At 36.4% G+C, this 21,924-nt stretch overlaps 1 protein-coding gene across 1 annotated transcript in view; it reads right to left on the reverse strand.

Annotated features, from left to right (window-relative positions):
• CACNA2D3 (calcium voltage-gated channel auxiliary subunit alpha2delta 3) overlaps positions 1-21,924 on the reverse strand; it is a 700,147-nt gene that overhangs the window by 305,084 nt on the left and 373,139 nt on the right. The window contains exons 9-11 of the mRNA XM_070738505.1: positions 18,730-18,804; positions 5,587-5,676; positions 2,942-3,055 (exon numbers count right to left, since the gene is read on the reverse strand). Coding sequence (XP_070594606.1) covers positions 2,942-3,055; positions 5,587-5,676; positions 18,730-18,804 — 279 coding nt within the window. The remainder of the gene's footprint in view (positions 1-2,941; positions 3,056-5,586; positions 5,677-18,729; positions 18,805-21,924) is intronic.

The raw sequence follows: 21,924 nt of genomic DNA on the forward strand, positions 1-21,924 counted from the left end.
AGAAATCTGCCAGTTTTAATTATCCAGATTGTGTTTGAAGTCCTACAGCTACCATACTATGTTTATGCCACTGGCAGTGTGGAGAAATCCCTGACATTTAAGGAAAATAAAAATGTGTCATGTCTTATTTTACTAATCACAGCTCCAAATTATATTATCAGTGCACAGTCTGAGATCAAAATATGAGTGGGGGAGGAGGTTGTTGTCACTTTTTTATGTGCATAAGTATGTTTCCATAAATATGTATAAAATACTGAGAAAGAAACTTTGGGTATTTCAAAGCAGGAATGTACTCTTTGTACAAGAGTAAAAGATAAAATATCTGTTAAGTTTGGGGAAAGTCAGCAAGAAGTGAAAATTTAAACTGTAAAAGTTTTACCTTCGGAACCGCCTGCTACTGCACGAATCCCAGCGACCGATAAGGTCGCTGGGATTGGCCTTCTCCGGGTCCCGTCGACTAAACAATGTTGTTTGGCGGGCCCCAGGGGAAGAGCCTTCTCTGTGGTGGCCCCGGCCCTCTGGAATCAACTCCCCCTAGAGATTAGAACTGCCCCCACCCTTCTTGTCTTCCATAAATTACTCAAGACCCATCTATAGCACCAGGCATGGGGGAGTTGAGACACCTTTTCCCCCAGGCTTTTTATATTTTTATATTTATGTTTGGTATGTATGTGCTGTTTGCTTTTTAATATGACAAGGTTTTATATGCTTCTTTTAATATTAGATTTGTTTCGCTATAATATTGTTTTATTACTGTTGTGAGCCGCCCCGAGTCTTCGAAGAGGGGCGGCATACAAATCTAAAAAATTGAATTGAATTGAATTTATTTCCCTTTGTATTTACTGAGAGCAATCAGCTAATTTATATATTTTTATCTAGTATATATTAAATATAATTATGTAATCATATTATATTCAAGCATACGGGTAGCTTCTGGCAAGTTCAAGACAGTTAAAGGAGTGATCTAGAAGACCCTCTACTTGGGTTGGGTAATGATGCAGATCCAATTTAGAATACAGGCGGTTAGAAATGTAATTTTCCTAAGAATGCACAGCCTTCCATTTGTGAAAATCAAGGTAAAATAGATGAAACTGGTTTAGTAAGATGCAAACCAGTTTTGCAGTTGCACTTCCACGCACTCAAAAGTACCTCTTTGAATCAAACATAAATCACTGCATTGCACAGGGGTGTCAAACTTGCGGCCCGCAGCCAAATGTGTCATGCATTGGCCATGCCCACCCTTGGTTTAGCAAAGGGGGAAAGGTCACAATGTCACATGATGACAATATGACACTGTGAGTTTGATACCCCTGGCATAGCACAACAAAGTCCAGACAATATGTACAGATCAAGCTTTGCACTCAAACAAATATAACAGGGGCAAACTAGATGATACATTAAATAGCACATGATCATCCTTCTGATTCTTTTTAGAGAAAGTGATTAGTAATCCAAATCAAATCATTTACTTGTGTGTGTGAGCTCCAGTTGTTTTAAATATTAATAATATTTCTATTATTTAACAGCAAGATGATTATGATTCAAAAATGCCATTATGTTAAACGCATAATAGCCAGACTCTAGTATTTTAGATTCTAGTTATTAACAACTAGTAATTCAAACCTTTGTCATACCTCCTATTGCAATATTCCAATCCAATTATTATATAAGAAATTATCTTCCAAATACATAATTTCTCTAAAGGAAAGTTCCATAAAATTTTAAATATTTGTTTCCACTGACTATAGTAAAGAGAATATTTAAAATATTTAAGAGTTTCTTTTATTAAGTCATCTATAAACAAATATGAACAATGATAATTCTCTCAAAGAGTAGTAGAGTGGTAGAATTTGTACAAAGACAAAGTATAGTGTTTACTATCAGTAACTTCTTTTCTCAAAATCTGAAAATATGTTTCATACAAAAATAAATTAACCAGATAGGTATTAACTGACATAGTCTATCTTGTCTAACCACACAGCACACTTGCAATGAAAAGTAATACTTCTTTCATACTACCCAATAATGTGTTTTCATTAATTCATTGCAAAATTGTTTCAGTAGTTAACCATAAAGGTAAAGGTTCCCCTCGCACATATGTGCTAGTCATAACTGACTCTAAGCAGAGGTGCTCATCTCTGTTTCAAAGCTGAAGAACCAGCAGTGTCCGAAGATGTCTCCATGGTCATGTGGCTGAACAGAACACCGTTACCGTCCCACCAAAGGTGGTCCCTATTCTTTCTACTTGCATTTTTACATGCTTTCGAACTGCTTTTCAGTTCTAGAAGCCATTATTTCTGTTTGCTTCTACTACCACATATTTTAGATTTCAGAACCAACCAGTACCAGTAGCAAAATTTTGCTCGGATTATACTTGAGTATAAACCTAGTTTTGCTACCGGTACTGCGTACCTGTTTGTTCCGCCTGCAGCCCACCACTGGATGAAGTACCCAGAAAAGTTAATGAATGATACCCAGACAACTAATTTTATGCAAGAAATCCACTGTACTAAAAACAAGGATGTAATTTGGAACTTGCAGCCTGGTCTATATATAAAGCAAACATAATTGCACACAGCGGGGGGGGGGGAGCTTTTCTGAGCAAAATAAACAACTAAACATTATTTTTTTCGTTTCATTTTTCATTTGTTTATGATCAGGAATGTTCAAATTGGTAAACCAATGCAAAAGGTATTCAAAAAAATTGGAAATTGCAGCCTAATCTATATATAAATCACATATGACCCGAACAGAACCCAGGGGTTAAACAGTTTGGCAAAAAGTCATGAAATAATAAAAGCATTAGAAAACTTTTTTAAAACTTCCCTTACAAAGTGATGCCTGAGAATATAGATTCATCCATAACAAAATATCTGTGAGAATGCAAATCTTGATCAACATTTGATCCAGTTACTTCATGGATATGCATAGTAAGATTTACCTTCCTATCTGGCCAATTATATTTTTCAAATATTGCATCATATGTGTCCACCGCACCATCCGTAATCAGCATTATGGCTTGACTGCAGATACTTCCTTGTCCTGTGTGATTGAACTAGGAAACAAAATAAAATATTGTTTAGGTTTGACAAACCTAGTTAGCTTTTGCTATAAGATATTTGTGCTTCACTGAGTATTTCCATCCAGAAAAAGTATATTTTAAGATTTCATTTCTTATTTTGATGAAGTACAGTAGTCAAACATATTCCACATTTAGAGCATGATATACTTTAATCAATACAATGTCATATGGAATATTTTTTATAAAGAAGCATCTATTCCATCAAAAAGTCAGGTCTGGAGATTGCAAGCCCCAGGGCAAGAAATATTTAAGTATCTCAACTCTGCTTGAAATATGTCAAAATATTAGCAATCATTTTTAATGATCAAATGAGAGGGAGACAGAATCCCAAATGAATAAAGTGGTACCTCTACTTAAGAACTTAATTCATTCCATGACCAGGTTCTTAAGTAGAAAAATTTGTAAGTAGAATTAATTTTTCCCATAGGAATCAATGTTAAAGCAAATAATGCGTGCAAACCCATTAGGAAAGAAATAAAAGCTCAGAATTTGGGTGGGAGGAGGAGGAGGAAGAAGAGGAGGAGGACAGTCGCTGCCAAAGGAAGAAGGTGAGGTGAGGGGAATAAAAAAAAATCCCAAACTTTAAGGTATAAAAAAAGAGGGTCTCTGAGACGGTGGGGAGGAGCACACGCTTCCCATACACCTGGCGCGAGGCTGCCTCCCATGCCAGATAGAATGGCAGGAAACTTGCCGGGCCTTCATGTCACTCTCAAATTTCCTGGGAAATTTTCCAGGCTTGGGTTCTTAAGTAGAAAATGGTTCTTAAGAAGAGGCAAAAAAATCTTGAACACCTGGTTCTTATCTAGAAAAGTTCTTAAGTAGAGGCGTTCTTAAGTAGAGGTACCACTGTATAAAGGAATATAAAACCAATTTTAAATATCAACTCATCATTAAGGTAGTTGCTCACTTTACGGACTTACTCCTATTTTTATTTATATGTATACATATATACATATGTACTTGCATGCTTACAGTACATACATAGTGCTTCCTAATATTTTCAGTGCTCCTTGGCTCAGAGGGGAGGGTTTTTCTTTGCTATTTTTTTCTTTTACAGGATAAGGCTTTCTGTGGTTTACATTCAATACTGCATGAATGGAATTTTTTTAATTAGAAAGTTAACCAGGTAATGCTGAACAGATTCTATCTGCTAAAGGTTAAGTTGAGAAAATAATAGAAAATAAAGGGGACAAACAGAATGATGGGAGAAATGGTTTAAAAGACACTGCATTCTTTTTCACTTTTGGGATGCAAAATTTTGCAACTGGTGGCACATTTAGGATTTTAATAGCTTGTCATCTGCAGTCTCATAAAAAAAGCTGTCACATAGGCATACGCAATCTGAAAATTTCCACTTAGTAGAAGGCCATTTTTAATATTGCTCCCATCATCTCCATTCTTGTCACAAACATACATGCTATGCGTATTTGGACAGGTGAGTATTTTCTGCCAAGAGAAAACACAGAGTTGCAACTGCTATTGCTCTGTTGTTGATAATTGGTATTTTACTTTAAGATAATAACACTTAATACTTGCTATTGATAATTTGTGCTTGGTAGTTTAAGGAAGTAGGAATATGTAGACTGTAGCAGACACAAGTAACAGTATATGTGAACACTCTGGGCACGTATAAATTTTATTCTCATTGTGCCAAGATAAAACCAGCCAACACTGAGATTATATTATGATGAATAAAATTATAAAATCTATTTAATTGATTCTTCTTTATTTAAAAACTAAAGTAAGAAGTATAGATTAAAAAAATAAACAGTATATTAAAATAGTTTGGAACAGGGTCTTTTCATCTATTTATTTTAATGTAAATCATATTAGCTTGAATGGATAAAGTCTTCTCATGTTTATTTAAACATTTGTATTGAATAACAGACATGATTAACATCTTTTCCAGAGTAATAACAATAATAAGGGACTTTATGATGAACTACAATTAACTCAGTGATTCATTCTTTAGCAGGGAAAATTTCAGTTCATCCTGACATTTGGAGCATTTGTTTATGATTCTCTTCAAAATGTCACAGAATTTTAATTATTGGTTAAGACTATATACACATAGACACACACACTCAAAATTATAACAGAAATTAACTTTATTGGCAAAGGAGGTAATTGCATCTGACACATGATATAATTCACACAGTAATCCTGCAGGAGAAACTTGTGGTAATAGCATAAATAATGGTTGGGAAGAATTTAGGCTTAGTTATGAATACAATTTGGAGAATCATGAACACAGTTAACTCTTTGAAAACATTAGGGAATGTGAGGCTTAGTTATTCTAATCTAGAAAACAGTCTAAAAGTGAGACCCAACAGATGAGTTCTGACCTATCATTCATAACAATGATTTTCAGAATTTGCATGTTGCAATACTGCTATATTCAGTTAAAAAAAATGCTACATGGTTCATGTAAACATATTGCATAACTAATACAAAGTTTAACTAATGATTTCTTTTTAAAGAGGAGGTAAAATTGATGAACTTACATCGCTGAGCATATTGAAAGCTTCAACTAAGGCAATGTCCAGCATTCCGATCCCTTTGGCAAAAAGTTTGTCAAGATGTTCCCTGAAGTGCTGCAGAAGAAACAGAAATAACATTTTTGGAAAGTTGCTTTAAAACAATCAATTTATTAAAGTCAAGGAGCTTTTCACATTTGTAAAGAAACAGATTTATTTTTAAAAATTATTTTAAAGAATCTTGCTTCTCCAGTTTTTAGAAGAAAATGTTACTCGAAGAGGGGCGGCATACAAATCTAATAAATAATTTTTTTAAGTACAGTGATCCCTCATTTTTCACGGGGAATGCGTTCCAAGACCACCCGTGAAAAACGAATTTCCGCGAAGTAGAGGAAATATATTTTTTAATGTATTTAACAAGTATTTCGACTTTTAAAACCCACCCTTTGCATTTAACAGTCATTCTATAATGTTTCTCAGCTGGAACTACATGTGATATCCTACCAGGTTCTTTAATAGAGTACAGTAGTACTGTAGAAGAATTTTATGAATTTTTAATGGGTTTAAATTTTTCAATGGATTTAATGGATTTAAGCCCCCTTTGAAAACCCATGAAGTAGCGAATCCGCAAAAGATGAACAGCGAAGTAGTGAGGGATTACTGTGTGTGTATGTATATATATATATGTATATACACACACACACACAAGATTAGCTAGATTAAGGTAATGACTTGATCACCAGGTGAAACATGCAAAGTTTTGTAAGCAAACGGAAAGCTGCCAAGCTGAGTAATATGATTTTATAGCTTTACTAGGGATAACTGTCTCTTATATTAAGGGGTGGGCTATTGCCGGACGGGGGCGGGGGAACGCAGTGGGGTAGCAAAAATGGAGCTCCACTCTATAGCACCCAATTTGCACTAAAAGATGTTGAAAGAAAATGCAGGCGTCCTACATAAGCCACGCCCACAGTGTGGTAGTAAAAGTTTTGGTAGCCCTTCACCACTTACGCTGAACCAAAATCCCACACGTTTGGAAGAAAATAAGTATTTAGAAAGGCTTATTCATATTTTCTACAAAACACTCAAGCAGTGATTAGTTTGCTCAGTTTCAGAAATTATTTCCATTTCTTTATCTTGCATTTCAATGCAAATGAAAGAAAGCAATTCTACACTTTCATCTGGCCCAGAAAGTATTTTGAATGTTCGGTTCCAGCCTAATATTGTCTATCTGTCCAGGTATAAATACATGATTTTTTTTATTGACCACAGTTTCATAATTAATCTTGTTACAGATTAATATAACCTCATTCTTGAATTTGTTATCAACAAAGAAACATCTCAGGATGAAATTCATCCAACACCAATTTTGTCTACCACATCATCTTTTAAATAAATAATACAAATTTCTTCCCAAAATCCAGGCATCGTTTAGATTTAACAAGGGAAAAATTATGAAATATAAGAAAAAATTATATGCTCTTATGCCTAATATTGTTTTTGTAAATTTCCTATAAAGAACATTTTTCTGTACTAAAATAATGGATTGATACAGTTCAGTGAATGATACATTTTTCAGGGGAATCAGCTTAAGGCCATTTTTGAAGCATATGTTACTCCCACAAACTGTGGCTGATTTTCCAAAGCAATTAGTGTAACTTAATGTTCATTTTGACCTAGTAAATTTGGTTTGTTCATCTCAGTATTTCAAACAATTCTAAAGTTTTGTTCAGCTCAATAAACGTTTAAGCTACAATGGAGTCAGATACTGCAGAATGGATTTTATATTTTGTTCAAATTATCCATGAAAATATTTATATTTCATCATTTGGAAAATATTAATATTTTCTCTTTCAGTCTGAAGCATGAAGAATATGAAATTTGAGAAGCAATACATGCTCAGTTTTAGAGGAGTTTAAGTTTAAGTTTAATCAGATTTGTATGCCGCCCCTCTCCGCAGACTGTCCTTATCAATAGATATCTGGTACTCATTGTAATACAGCATGTATTTGGGAGCTGCCCTAACAGAATTGAAATAAAACCAAGATTATTATCTCTTCTTAACTCTTAATTCATTGATCCCAAAGGCTTGTTTTTTGGAACACTATATGATCAAACCTGCTGGAGTAATTATTGTTCTAACAATTTAGTTGTGTCTGACTCTTGGGGATTTAACAGGAAAGTTCTCTCCATGCTACTGCATCAAGCACAGCTTAAATCATTTGGAAGTTTAACTTTGTATCAAATTTGATGCTATCAAGCCAGCATGTCACTAAACATTCTAAGAATGTTGCCTTTTCCAATAAATTTTCAAGTATAGCATAGCCAAAGTAAAGTAGATACAGTATATGAATAGAAGACTAAATGGTTGTAACTAAAACCAAAGGAGACTCATATTCAGGTCCACATTTAGCCTAGAAGCTTACTGTGTCACTCTATATTCCAGCCCACTTCACGGACATTTTACTGAGAGGAAAATTTAGAGAAGCCTATGATGAACTTTAAAAAGAAACGGGATACAAACCTATGAAACCAATAAATTAAATAGATGGCATTGAATGTAGCTATATAGCTGTGGAAACTATTGATTGATTGTTTGATTGTTTGTTTGATTGATTGATTGATTGATTGATTGATTGATTGGTTGATTGGTTGATTGATTGATTTGATTTGATTTGTATGCCGCCCCTCTCCGTAGACTGGGGTGGCTAACAACAATAGCAAAACAACATATAACAAATCTAATATTTAAAATAATTTAAAAGACCCTAATTTAAAAACCAAACATACACACAAACATTACCATGCATAAATTGTATAGGCCTAGGGGGAAGGAAATATCTCAGTTCTCCCATGCCTGATGACAGAGGTGGGTCAGGTGACAGAGGGAAACAATGCCCTGTTCTTGATGAGGACAAATCACTATCTAGACTCTTTAATTAATATGTTGTCTAAACTTTTCATGACAACTTTTTGTAAAAAACAAAATGAAACACCCACCACCACCACCCCATTAGTAGTGCAAATCCATAAGGCTTTGGGTAGAAATTTAAAGGATTGACAAAGTTTTTCTAAATGGAGTATAAGGTCACACACCAAACTTATGTTAGTAGGATTTGCACAAAGCATGAAAAAGAAGAACTTCATAGCAACTCAAAGGACCTCTTTTCAAACAGTTCAAGCATGTGTCACTGGCAAAATCCAAGCAGCTGCTTGCGAGCTGTTCTCAGCTGTCTCTGCATATAGCTACAGGCATAGCCATTTCACTTGGCCAGGAAGAAAGCAAACAATAAAGCTGCTTTTCCTACATTAACACTACTTTGGACTTATGCAACTATATTTGGGGAATAATGTTTTCGTAATGTATATAAATGCAATACTGATGTCTTGCCAAATATTAACATACTGGAAAAAGGTTATGTGCAAAGAAATCAGGTTTACTGTCTTCAAGTCTCCTACTAAGCAGATGCTGATAGACGATTCGGTGCAAAAAGTATGTTGATGAAAGCAACTGTTCTAACTTGTAGTCTTTTCTAGTTTTAATTTAATTACATCCCTTTTTTTAATGTCTCTTGAAAATTTTATAAAGGAAAGGTGGAAGGAAAGGAGAGGGGGAAGGATGGCCAGCCGCAAGGTGGATAAATATAGTTTCACCACTATCTGAAGAACTAGATCATTCTGAGAAAATTTGTCTGTGTGGTTTCTAGGAGTTGATACCAGCTTGATGGCCCAGGGTCAAATATGACTTATTGGACATTTCCAAACAGAATGATGGGGTGACTATTATTGCCAATCATTTGAGTCACCCCAGGTTTCAGCTTGAAGACATTATAATTTTAGGAGAGGGAACTTTCCACACACCCTTTCCTGTGCCTATAATAAAAGCAGTAAAGATATGAAAATATAACTTCCTTGTTCTATAAATGGAAATATCTTTTCTAAAGCAAACTCTGTTCATTGTCTCCTACTTGGATAAAAGCCTACTGCATGGGTGATTCTGTGAAAGATAACACTGTGAAGCTTGAAACTTTCTCTTTCATCCCTGTCTTGAATGTACAGTAATTTCAATGCAAAGTCATCCCCCCTCCCCCATTTGGGATTATAAAGAATACCCACAAAGTATTCCTTGCTTTGAGAAAGAAATCTTAGAACTACGGCGCCTAAAACACGATTTAAGTATTGCCCACAAGATCATATGCTGCAACGTCCTGCCTGTCAATGACTACTTCAGCTTCAACCGCAACAACCCAAGAGCACGCAACAGATTCAAACTTAATATTAACCGCTCCAAACTTGACTGTAAAAAATATGACTTTAACAATCGAGTTGTCAAAGCTTGGAACTCATTACCGGACTCAATAGTGTCAACCCCTAACCCCCAACATTTCTCCCTTAGACTATCCATGGTTGACCTCTCCAGGTTCCTAAGAGGTCAGTAAGGGGCGTACATAAGTGCACTAGTGTGCCTTTTGTCCCCTGTCCAATTGTCTTTCCTTTATCTCATATATCATATGTATTTTCTTCCTTTCATATGTCTTATCCTCTATTTTTACATATTATCTTTATATATATATTACTTCATGACTATTCTCTTCCATATGTTGGACAAATGAATAACTAAAATAAAAATAAAATAAAATATAGATTTGATTTAAAAAATACATGTACACCCTTCTAATCCAATGTTGTCTCTCTTAGTACTTACCTTGAGTGGAACTCACATAACCAGGAAATTAATAAAAAAATAACTACTGCATTATTCATATCAGAACTTGTTGCCTACAAACATGGGAAGAAACATAAATCAGGACAAGCTAAGCAATATACATACATTGGGTGGCTCAATATGCTTTCAATTTCTGATTAGTTTAACTGCTTTTGTTATTGTGCTCTTCACAGTAAATCAAGATAATCCAGAATAATTATCTGAGTTTAGTGTTATGGTCACAAGAGCTGTTTGCAGATACAGATGATAAGAGTTACCTTTCTGAAATTGCAGTACAGGCAAGAAGTATGGCTTGCCAGATTGCTAAAGGAAGGCTCTCTGAAAATATGATAGCTATCTTCAGCCACAGCAACAAAAAGATTTGTACTCAATTATAAGAAAGAATGAAAGGAATCAGAACTGGATTGTATTTCATGAATCTGAATCCTGGGAAAGTAATGCAACTTTCTGTAACTAATTTTGATGTGCATGCTTCATCTCCATTTATAACCACAAAATCTTCAAATGTGTAGTATCTACACATAGCATAATAGTAATGTTGATGAATGAAATGGGCAACTGAGGCAATTATATCCTAATGTTTGATTAGTAAAGTGGAAGGCTGATAAGAATAAGATACAAGTGACAATTATTTTTGTTGGACTCGAAGATTAATTCAACACTGGAAAATATTTGCTCAGGATGTTGGTGGTACTGATATCCAAAGCTGATCTCGAAATCTCAACTTTCACAATTCAATTCAAACTATCCATTTCACCAAATATTTCATTAAGCAATGAATGCTAGAAGGAAGGAAGGAAGGAAGGAAGGAAGGAAGGAAGGAAGGAAGGAAGGAAGGAAGGAAGGAAGGAAGGAATAATCTTGGAAATTTAGGATATGTTCTCTTTAAGCATGAACATTATTATTATTATTATTATTATTATTATTATTATTATTATTATTATTATTATTATTATTATTTATTGGATTTGTATGCCACCCCTCTCCGCAGAAGAACGGTTGCAGGAACTGGGAATGTCTAGTTTAATGAAAAGAAGGACCAGGGGAGACATGATAGCAGTGTTCCAATATCTCAGGGGATGCCACAAAGAAGAGGGAATCAAACTATTCTCCAAACCACCCACGCGTAGAACAAGAAGCAATGGGTGGAAACTAAACCAGGTGAGAAATATCTTAGAACTAAGGAGAAATTTCCTGACAGAATAATTAATCAGTGGAACAGCTTGCCTCCAGAAGTTGTGAATGCTCCAACACTGGAAGTTTTAAAGAAGATGTTGAATAACCATTTATTTGAAGTAGTGTAGTTTCCTGCCTAAGCAAGAGGTTGGACTAGAAGACCTTCAGGGTGCCTTCCAACTCTGGTTGTTGTTGTTGTTGTTGTTGTTGTTTTTGTTGTTATCTCCTAGCTACATTGGATAGAGGAATAATCAAGCCAGAACACTGTACTAAACAGAACATATTAAAAAAAGAAGTGATCTAATGCTGCTATTTTATTTTTTTAAGTTCCATCATAAAAGGTTGCTAGAAATGCCTCCCTAGTGATGTCACAGAATAATGGGAAATCAATGAGGATGCAGAACATTGGAGAAAAAGCAGTACAAAGAAAGGCAGGCTACTTTCTAACTATGTATAAGGATCCTGCATCTCATCCATGAGAATATCATTTAAATATGAAAGCAATTGGGAAAGATTTAGAAAAGTAGAAGTAATTTCTGGCATAGGCCTAGCATAATGATCATGTCAAAAATGAGCAACTCATCCATCTCAAAAAGAAGACACAATCCAGATAGTTGAGCTATATGGCAGGCTTCACTGAGAATTCTAACCACATTCAACCAAATACAATCTGAGGTTTTATTGTTCCAAGGATTAAACATGTAGACACAGGTAAGCTTCTGATTCCATTAGGGTACCCATCATTTAGGAACACTGTCATCTTAATTTCATCTGGAAATATTTATAAGTGTGTATATGCATGTGGTTTAATGTATAAAATGCAAATGGTGGTACTGTTGCCTTAAATGCAGAGTTGCCTTAAATCATATAGTCATATAATTCCTAAGAGGTAAGAAACATGTAATATGGAGTTTCTCAAACATGAAAACTTCTTGGCCTGAGTAAACTTGTATTAACCTAGGCTGTTGCACATGTTTGTAATTTTGCTGAAAAAGTGCAGACAATGATAAAACACTGTCTGCTCTATTTCCCACTTTGAAAAGGAAAAAAAAGGGAATGTTTTACAAATTGGCATACTGAAAGGCAAGACCATCTTAATAACAAAACCATAAACCAGACTAGTACTCTATAAGAATAATGAGAAGAAGACATTTGTTTCTAAAGATAGTTTGAATTACAATTACATAGGCAATAGGATGTGAGCATGCCACCCTACAGAAAAAATTGATCCATCCTTTTTTAAAAAAAAATTATGCGCTGCACCTTGAATGGGATTGAGACACTGGCATAATGTATGAAAGGAAATGTATATGAAATTATAATTCTTAACCTCAGTTGGAAATTCCTCTAATACAACATAAGTGGCATATTTTTTAAAAAAAATAGTGTGTCCAAACAACAAAAGAAACAAAATATATTAATAAAACATTATGAGGCTAGGTGGCCTGCTTATTTTCTAAATTTGTACACATACAAGCTGCTCATGTAAACATATCAAATACTTTAACTTTTCGCTGTCATATCTGACACTAAACTTGCCACTTAGCTCATTTCATTATAACAGTTCATTTGATTCAGATGTTACTTAAAAGCTTTCTTTGCAAAACTGCCTACTGCCAATAAACTGACAGTTCTCACTGCTAAAATGAATACAATTTAAATTTGTATTACATGGAACTCAAGAAAAGCACGACAAAGGTATATAAAAACCCCGCACCCCAAGAGCAAAGCAATTCGATAGGATAACCTGTTATCTGATATCCTACATATTATTGATATACTTCTACCACTGACAAATTAAGGGAAGTGAGATATTTTTTTTTCTCTCCCAGCTTCAATTTCAATGATATGTGACCAATAGCAAATAACTATTTAAGAGAAGGAAATTGGGCAGAATAAGACAGTAAACTTTGGTTGCTTGAACCATATCCCCAATTCAAATAATAATTGACATTCATTTTTAAAAAAGTGGGCAGGAGAAGGAATATTTTAAGACTAATATATCTGGGCTGCAAATATATGAGTACTTACTAGATGGCAGGAAAGAGATGTAGGATAGTACAGTATAGCTGCTTCCTGCCATCTAATAATTATCTGGATTTTTACTGCTCCAAATTTAGTAGCCTTAAAAGGTGCAATGATGGTGCTCTGAAGTCTAATTATAACTCTGTAAAAGCCAGCCACTCTTTACTAGAAGCGTTGGGTGCATTTTTGACCCCACTGAATGTAATTTTCAAATACATTTTATTTTGGCAGATATACACGAAGATATGAACAGCAGGAATAAGCGGACATCCAATGAAACCATAAAAACAGAATCCTCATATTAACTTTGGCTATTAAAAGCCAACTCATATAAAACTTTCTTGGAGACTTAATTTGATATTAGAGCTGTCAAACAACTTCCAATGAATAGCTTTGCAATGAATACAACCTACTGCATAAAACACCTATCAGTTTTTAAATGAGGAAAGCAGTTACATCCCCCCCCCCCAAAGCTGATTTTGAAACTGATCCCAATTGTCTCAACATGTCAATGCATGTGTTGGTTATCTTACTTTCCTGCATGTTTCGAAGCACCTATTTCAGTGACTTAAACAGCCCAATTATATGCTTTTCCTATGGAATATATTCTGAAAGTTGCAATACAGGTGTATCTGTTTACCTTTAGATTGCAGTGTTTGTCATAGCAATGAAAAGAACTTCATGAATATTTCTTCCCTACATTTCTACTCAACTCCAGAATGGGAGAACCATTTTTTCCTGAGCTGATATATTTTTATGAGAAATCTGCTATATCACAGGCCAAAGATGTAACAAACTAACAATGACTTGTTTGCCCATAATGTGAAAGAGGAGGGAAAGATAGCCCAAGGTTTACATGCAGAAACGCTAGGTTCAGCTGCTTCAAGTCTAAATAAGAAAAACCTCTATTTAACAATTTGATAAACCACAGTCAGAATAGATACTGGGAATAACACTGGGCCAAAAAGGCCATCTGTTCTGGATAAAATTATTATTATTATTATTATTATTATTATTATTATTATTATTATTATTATGTCAGTACAACACCGCAAACGAGATCACTATGCTGGATTTCATATTTCATCACCAGTCGGGTGCTTCCCAAGCACCAAGGACTGCGTGATGTAGCAGCAAATTATGTTTACCGATCCCAGTAAAGCGTCCTTTTGCAATTGACAGATGGAAATTTTGTCAATTCCGATGGTTTTCAAATGTCCACTGAGATCCTTTGGTACTGCGCCCAGCGTGCCAAGTACCACTGGGACCACTTTCACTGGCTTATGCAAGAGTCGTTATTATTATTATTATTATTATTATTATTATTATTATTATTATTTATTAGATTTGTATGCCACCCCTCTCCGGAGACTCGGAGCTGCTTCATAGAGAATCAGTAAGGTTTCCCTAGCTTATTTAACAATTATTTCACTTAAAGTGACTAGTTGATATTCTTAGTTCACACTAGAAGTAGGTGCAAGATGACAACTTTCTGTAAAAAGAGTTATTTCAATTAGGGATCAGTTTATAGCCCAGACTGCTACAGGGGTGGTCATTTCAAAAAGAAATATATAGTAGAAAGCTCTTTGCGTAACACTGCTTGGAAGATTTCAAGCATTGCATCTAAATCTCCACAATGGCTCCAAAAGATCATTTAAAGAAAAGAAGTTAATGACTCTTGTGAACTATAGAAGAGTAATGGATTACACAGAGCTCATTGCTTCAATCACCAATGAAAGAATTTGCACCTCACTTCTGATTAACCCTTTTGCAGTACAACATTCTTGGCAAACAAAAACCAAAAAACAAACCACCAACAACCCAGTTTTTCAAGCAGGAATTTGAATTTATACTATCAAGATCTCGCTCATTTTTAAGCAATCCTATATTTAGATATCCTAAATCTTTAGGTCTTTTTATACCCCATGTATAAAGGAAGGAATTTGTTTGAACACTTGTATAAATCTCAACATGTTTGTTTCACCCCACTTTAGTACACAGTTACTTAGCTCAGTAAAGGCCTTAAACCCATTCCTTATTCTTATTAGCTGCAGCTGCGAAGGCATTGGCTGAAATGTTCTGTTTCTGCCAAATATTCCAGACCAGTTCATGTGTATCTGATTGCTTGCACCACCCTTTACTTTGCTTACATTCTGATACTGAAAGCAATTAACTTCTGGCAGACAGCAATGAGCGTAGGGCAAAACTATTTCTGGAAATATACAGCAAATTGATTAACAAGAACATTTGCAAATTGGTAAATTTTATAAAGAATATTAGAATAAAATAGAATAAAATTCCAAGGTAAGAATGATGTGAATCAACTGTCATCCACAGACTATATTATAGCTTCCTTCTAGAAATTACATCTTAAGCAGCATTCTTATATCACAGATCTAAGTGTTTCTATGCTTCAAAGAGACAGTTAGTATAGTCTATTCAACTGACTTATGAATTCCATGATACCTTCATCAAATGTTAAGCAAAAAGCCAACCCATTAAAAACCCAAAGTAAAACTTTGATACTCAATTACAGTGATCCCTCGATTAGTGCGAAACGCTATACCACGGTTTTTCAAAAAATAATACATTTAAAAATAGTCTACGTTTTTTTCTACACCACGGTTTTTCCCGCCCGATGACGGAAGGAGGGAGGGAAGGAGGGAGGGAAGGAGGGAGGGAGGGAAGGAGGGAGGGAAGGAGGGAGGGAAGGAGGGAGGGAAGGAAGGAGGGAGGGAAGGAAGGAGGGAAGGAAGGAGGGAGGGAGGGAAGGAAGGAGGGAAGGAGGCGGGCATTCTAAACGCCGAGAAGCTGTTGCCGCCAGCGCTGCTGCAAGAGGACTCATGCCCCAAGAAAGCCGGTGAAAGGGGCGAATCAGGTGGACGGGGGGGGGTAGCGGCGAGGAGGCTGGAGGTGCTGGGTGGGTGGCCGACATTAAAAACAACCATTGCCAGCCTCCGCACTTTCGTCGCTCCCCGGCTCCACCATCTGCGCATGCGCGGCCATGGAAAAAGGGTGCGCATGTGCAGATGGTGTTTTTACTTCCGCACCACTATACCGTGGAAAATCGATTAGTGCGGGAGGTCTTGGAACGTAACCCCCGCACTAATCGAGGGATCACTGTATTCAGCTATTTTGCAACATTTCAAGAATAAAACACCGGTTTATATCCATAAATCAGGATTTTCCCTAAATCCATAAAATGCTAGATATTTTAAAACTGTAGCAATTCCAGCAGGTGCAGAAAAAGCAATTCAAGGTAAGTATTGAGTTCTGGTACTGAAAAGTCAGGAGGCTTGCCTTGTGAGAACAGATCTTTATTGGGAATCTCTCACTGCTAACCCACATTCTGTAAAAGACCTTGGAATACTAATATCGAATGACCTAAGTGCTAAAGCCCACTGCAACAATATCACCAAAAAAGCCTCTAGAGTTATTAACCTGATCCTACGCAGCTTCTGCTCAGGCAATCTCACTCTACTCACAAGAGCCTACAAAACTTTTGACAGACCCGTCCTAGACTACTGCTCATCTGTCTGGAACCCATATCACATCTCAGACATCAACACCCTAGAAAATGTCCAAAGATATTTCCCCAGAAGAGCCCTACACTCCTCCACTCAAAACAATATCCTACAAAAATAGACTAACAATCCTGGGCCTTGAAAGCCTAGAACTACGGTGCCTAAAACACGATTTGAGTATTGCCCACAAGATCATATGCTGCAACGTCCTACCAGTCAATGACTACTTCAGCTTCAACCGCAATAACACAAGAGCATGCAACAGATTCAAACTTAATACGAACCGCGCCAAACTTGACTGTAAAAAATATGATTTCAACAATCGAGTTATCGAAGCGTGGAACTCATTACCTGACTCAATTGTGTCAACCCCTAACCCCCAACACTTCTCCCTTAGACTCTCCACGATTGACCTCTCCAGGTTCCTAAGAGGCCAGTAAGGGGCGTACATAAGTGCACTGGTGTGCCTTTCGTCCCCTGTCCAATTGTCTTTCCTTTCTCTCACTTATCATATATATTTTCTTTCTTTCATATATCCTCTCCTCAAGTTCACTTTTACCCTAATATATATTACTACATGTCTATTTTTCTTCCTATGTATTTGTGTATTGGACAAATGAATAAATAAATAAATAAATAAATAGTGACAACTCCAGCAAAAGCCCAGCCGGCGGTTCCTGTTTAAATATGGAGCTTTGACTGGGAAGAACCAATCAGCAATTAGCAGGTGTGAGGGGTATCAGGTATAATCAGGGATTACTCTTTGAGGAACCTACCTGCCTCAGAGTTCTTGGAAACCAGACACCAATACTTTCACTTTATGTTTGTAAATGTTATGTTTATCCATATAAGAATTCAAAGCTGGTTGAAAAAAATAATTACATTTGTCTTACTTACCATCAAGGTACTTCATAAATAAGCTGAGTTACTTATGCCCAAACTGGTAAATAGTATCATTAGTTCCCTGAGCTATTTATGCCCAAACTGGTAAATAGTATCATTAATAGCAAACTTAAGGTTTGTTAGATGGATTATGTGAAGAGAAAAATAATTGCTTTACCCAAAAATTCACATTACAGCAAATTTCTAGCCTACAGACTAGAAATTTTACTTTTTCTCAAGCTGACTAATTAAGGTAGTTCATTACCAAGAAGAGATAAATTTCCAAAAGTCTACCATGAAAAATCGAGTTGGAAGCATCGTCCCACAGCTTATTATAGAACAAAGGCACATCATTAGGAATTGCCGTTTTAGAACATTTCTACTGCTTTGTTAGGAGTTGTAGAAAATAACATCCCAAAATAAAATGGAAAAACATCAGAAATTCAGGATCAAAGAGAATCCCTGGGAGATGAATGACAGTTATGTTATTTTATTTTTTTAACCATTTTAATGCTTATTGGAGTGGTTTTCACAGGGAAGTTGGGAACATTTGTACAGTTTGGATTTTAATCAGACCTGGAGAAGAATTTTATGGCTTCTCAAGTTTGCCTTTCCTTTAAGACAATAATTACCAGAATGAGCATTAGAAAGCTTTTAAATCTTGTTTCCAGACCTGAATCAAACAAATCAGTGACAACTTACCTGACAACCATTATTTGAATGAGTGGATAGAACAATTCAGTTAAATTTATATGCTTTTATTACTTCAAATGAAATCTAGCAATATTCTTCATATGCAAAATATTTGTTGTTTAAATAATTATCATTTTGTCTTACCTCTTTGTTAGCTCTATCTGCTTGTACTAAAGTTCCATTCAAGCACGGTTCTACATAGTGGAGTTCTTCATTATACTGCAGAGAACAGAAGAAACATTTAACATAATCATCTGAAAAATATAATTTAGGATAATGATATTCACATACTTTAAATCAGTGCTGTCAAACTGCGGGCCAGATGCATCACATCCTAGCTGTTATGTCCCCAGCAACAGGGAAGTCGCCCAGGATTGGGTGACAACAAAAGCGGGAAATTCCCTGTATCTGGATTGGCTGTTGTTGCTGACAGCTGCTATATAAGTAGAGCTGTCAAGATTCTGAGGCGTTCTTGGTTGTGTATTCTACGTTCGTTCTGTAATTGCTATGCATTGCTGTTCCGTTGTTTAACTTGCAAATAAACAAGTTAATTGAAGTCTGACCGACTTAGTCCGATATTCAATTCAATTCTATTCAATTCAATTCAATTTATTAGATTAGTATGCCGCCCCTATCCGAAGACTCGGGGCAGCTCACAACAACATATATTACACTAGCCATGCCCATATTTGATTTAGCGATGGGGAGAAAAGTGTCGATACATCATGTGATGTAAATGTACTACAGATAGCCCTCCACTCACAGCAGTTCATATATTAACTGTTCAAATTTCAACAGCATTGAAAAAATTGACCGGTTGTAACATCCCCATGGTTATGTGATCAAAATTTGGACACTTGGCAACTGGCTCATATTTATGACATTTACAGTGTCCTGGGATCACCTTTGGCAATCTTTTGAGAAGCGTAGGCAATGGGGAAGCCAGGCTAACTTAACGACTGGTGTTACTAATTTAACAAATACAGTCATTTGCTTAACAACTAATTAACTACTTAACAGCTTAACCAATTAAGATTGTAAAATTCCCTTAACAGCTGTCCAAAGCTGCTTTTTCAAGAGACAATTGGACTTCCTGGTTTTTCTTTGAAGACATTTCACTTTTCATCCAATAAGCTTCCTCAGCTCTTAATTCTAAAGAAGCTTCTTAGATGAGACATGAAATGTCTTCAAAGAAAAACCAGAAAGTCCAGTTGCCTCTTGAAAAAGCAGTTTTTGGACCATGACCTGGATAACTGAAGGTCTCCATAGACATTCACTTAATAGCTGTCTCACATAGCAACAGAAATTCTGGCATCAGTTGTGGTCATAAGTCAGAGACTCCCTGTATTGTCAGTATAGCTTTTAACAAACATTTTGATGGGAAAATGAATACCGGAATAAGTTGGAACCATGAAGTACAACAGGGACAGTTGAAAATTAGTGCTGTTGTAGTTAAACTGCTAAGATGAGAAATCCATCACCATCAAATGACTGGATTTACACAAATCCCCTTGCAAATCCTCCTACATTTGTAAAACGTACTCCATTGGTGGGTTAGGATCAAGAGGGAGGGTGTCAAATAATAAAAGTAATCATGCCCAATAACTGTGACACCACAAACCATGTACAAAATAGGACTCTGGAGATGACATTTCCTTTTGTACCAAAAGTAGATCTCTTAGTGGATTTCTAGGACTAAACTAGACTGACTAGATACTTTGGATATTGACTGACAACAACTTTACAGGCTTTATACTCCCATCTCCGTCCTATCTTCACTTCCAAGTTTTTCTAATGCACCTTGTAGCTGCTCCATGTTCAAATCATAACATGTGCCCTCTGTGGTGTTCAATGCAATTTCAAAGCTGGAAGAAGAGAGTTCCAGTGTCAGTTTTCTCCTTTCCATAAAATCCACTCTCTTTGTCACAAATGAGAGGCTGTACGATTTAACGCCCAGCCGACAGTTGCCGATGGTGGGAACCAACTCGGTACCGCCTATCAGCTGGGGGCGTTCCCCGCGGTAGCGTGGGAACGCCCCTCACGACCCAGTGGCCGCTTGGGCATTCTGGGAGGCCGAGGGCAGAGAATGTGCCCTTTATCAGGGCTGGCTCTCACACACACCCCCCGGCTTCCCTTGCTCCCCGAGCTTGCCACAGAGTGGACACCCACCCACCCTCCACTCAATCCAGGGTGTTTTATAGGTCGCTTGGTTGGGGCTGAATTTTTTGCAATCTTATAGCATTTGCTATGGTTTGTTTTTTCGCCTACTCCATCCTGGATGAGGAAAAGGATTTGTGGTTATGGGGTGCATCTGTATGTAAATAGGTTTTGACTGAACAATTGGATGTATATTTACTTGGTCACTATATTGGCAGAAACGGGGCGGAAAGGGTATCACTAGCAACTATGTGTTCTCCTTTGGGCATCTATTGTAAGATGATTGGCACCCCTGTCACACAACTCATGCTTCTTCCACGGACGGAGCGGTGTGAAGGGGGTGCCCTTGGGGCTCACCCACGTCATTTCCGGTTCTGGGTCATGCAGGGTGAGCCCTCCCACACACTGGGCGTGGCTTTCGGGCTGGGTATAGGCAGGGCATGCCTCACCCTGACCTGGCATGGAGTTCGCCCATTAAGTTGCCCAAGCATGTTGGTGTTCAGGAAACTCCGTCCCCCTTTTAGCGACCCCTGCAGGTCTTTTCATTAATATTTAATAAAGTGACCCATTTTACCCAGCTTGATGTCCGAGTGTTCATTTCCCTTCCAAGGCAACTATGTTGCATGTCCCTCAAGCTAGCAGTTTCACTACAGTATTGCTTTAACCTGCATAGTAGCTAGTTTACATGTTTCAGGAAGGACCTTTCTTTCTCAATACTTTTTAGAAGTACCAAGAATTGAATTAGAAACCTTCTCTCTAGCAAAATGTACCATTAATGAATTATAACCACTATCTAGTCATTCATTCCTGAAATAAGATGGCAATTCATACCCCTTTCTTTTAACTTGGCAACCCTTATCTAGAAAGCTAAATTAATCCTACAGATCATTGTCAGCTGAATTGAGACTATACCTCTCAAGTTCTTCCATATTATTTTATTTTACTTCATTTTATTTGTTCGCTTGTTTATTCAATGTCTTATAGCTGTCTACCTCGAGCAAGTGACTCTGGACAGCAAACAATCATTTACTGCACACAAATTTGATAATAATCAATAGGCTTTCTTCTTCTGCATTTATTTTTCTTCTGAAATCTTTTCAATGAAAAACTTAAATTAAATTTGGAAGGATTCTGAGATCATTGTTCATTTAAGAGATAGCCTACTTTTCTATAAAAACGTTT

The sequence above is a fragment of the Erythrolamprus reginae genome, chromosome 2, assembly GCF_031021105.1.
Source record: "Erythrolamprus reginae isolate rEryReg1 chromosome 2, rEryReg1.hap1, whole genome shotgun sequence".
NCBI lineage: Eukaryota > Metazoa > Chordata > Lepidosauria > Squamata > Dipsadidae > Erythrolamprus > Erythrolamprus reginae.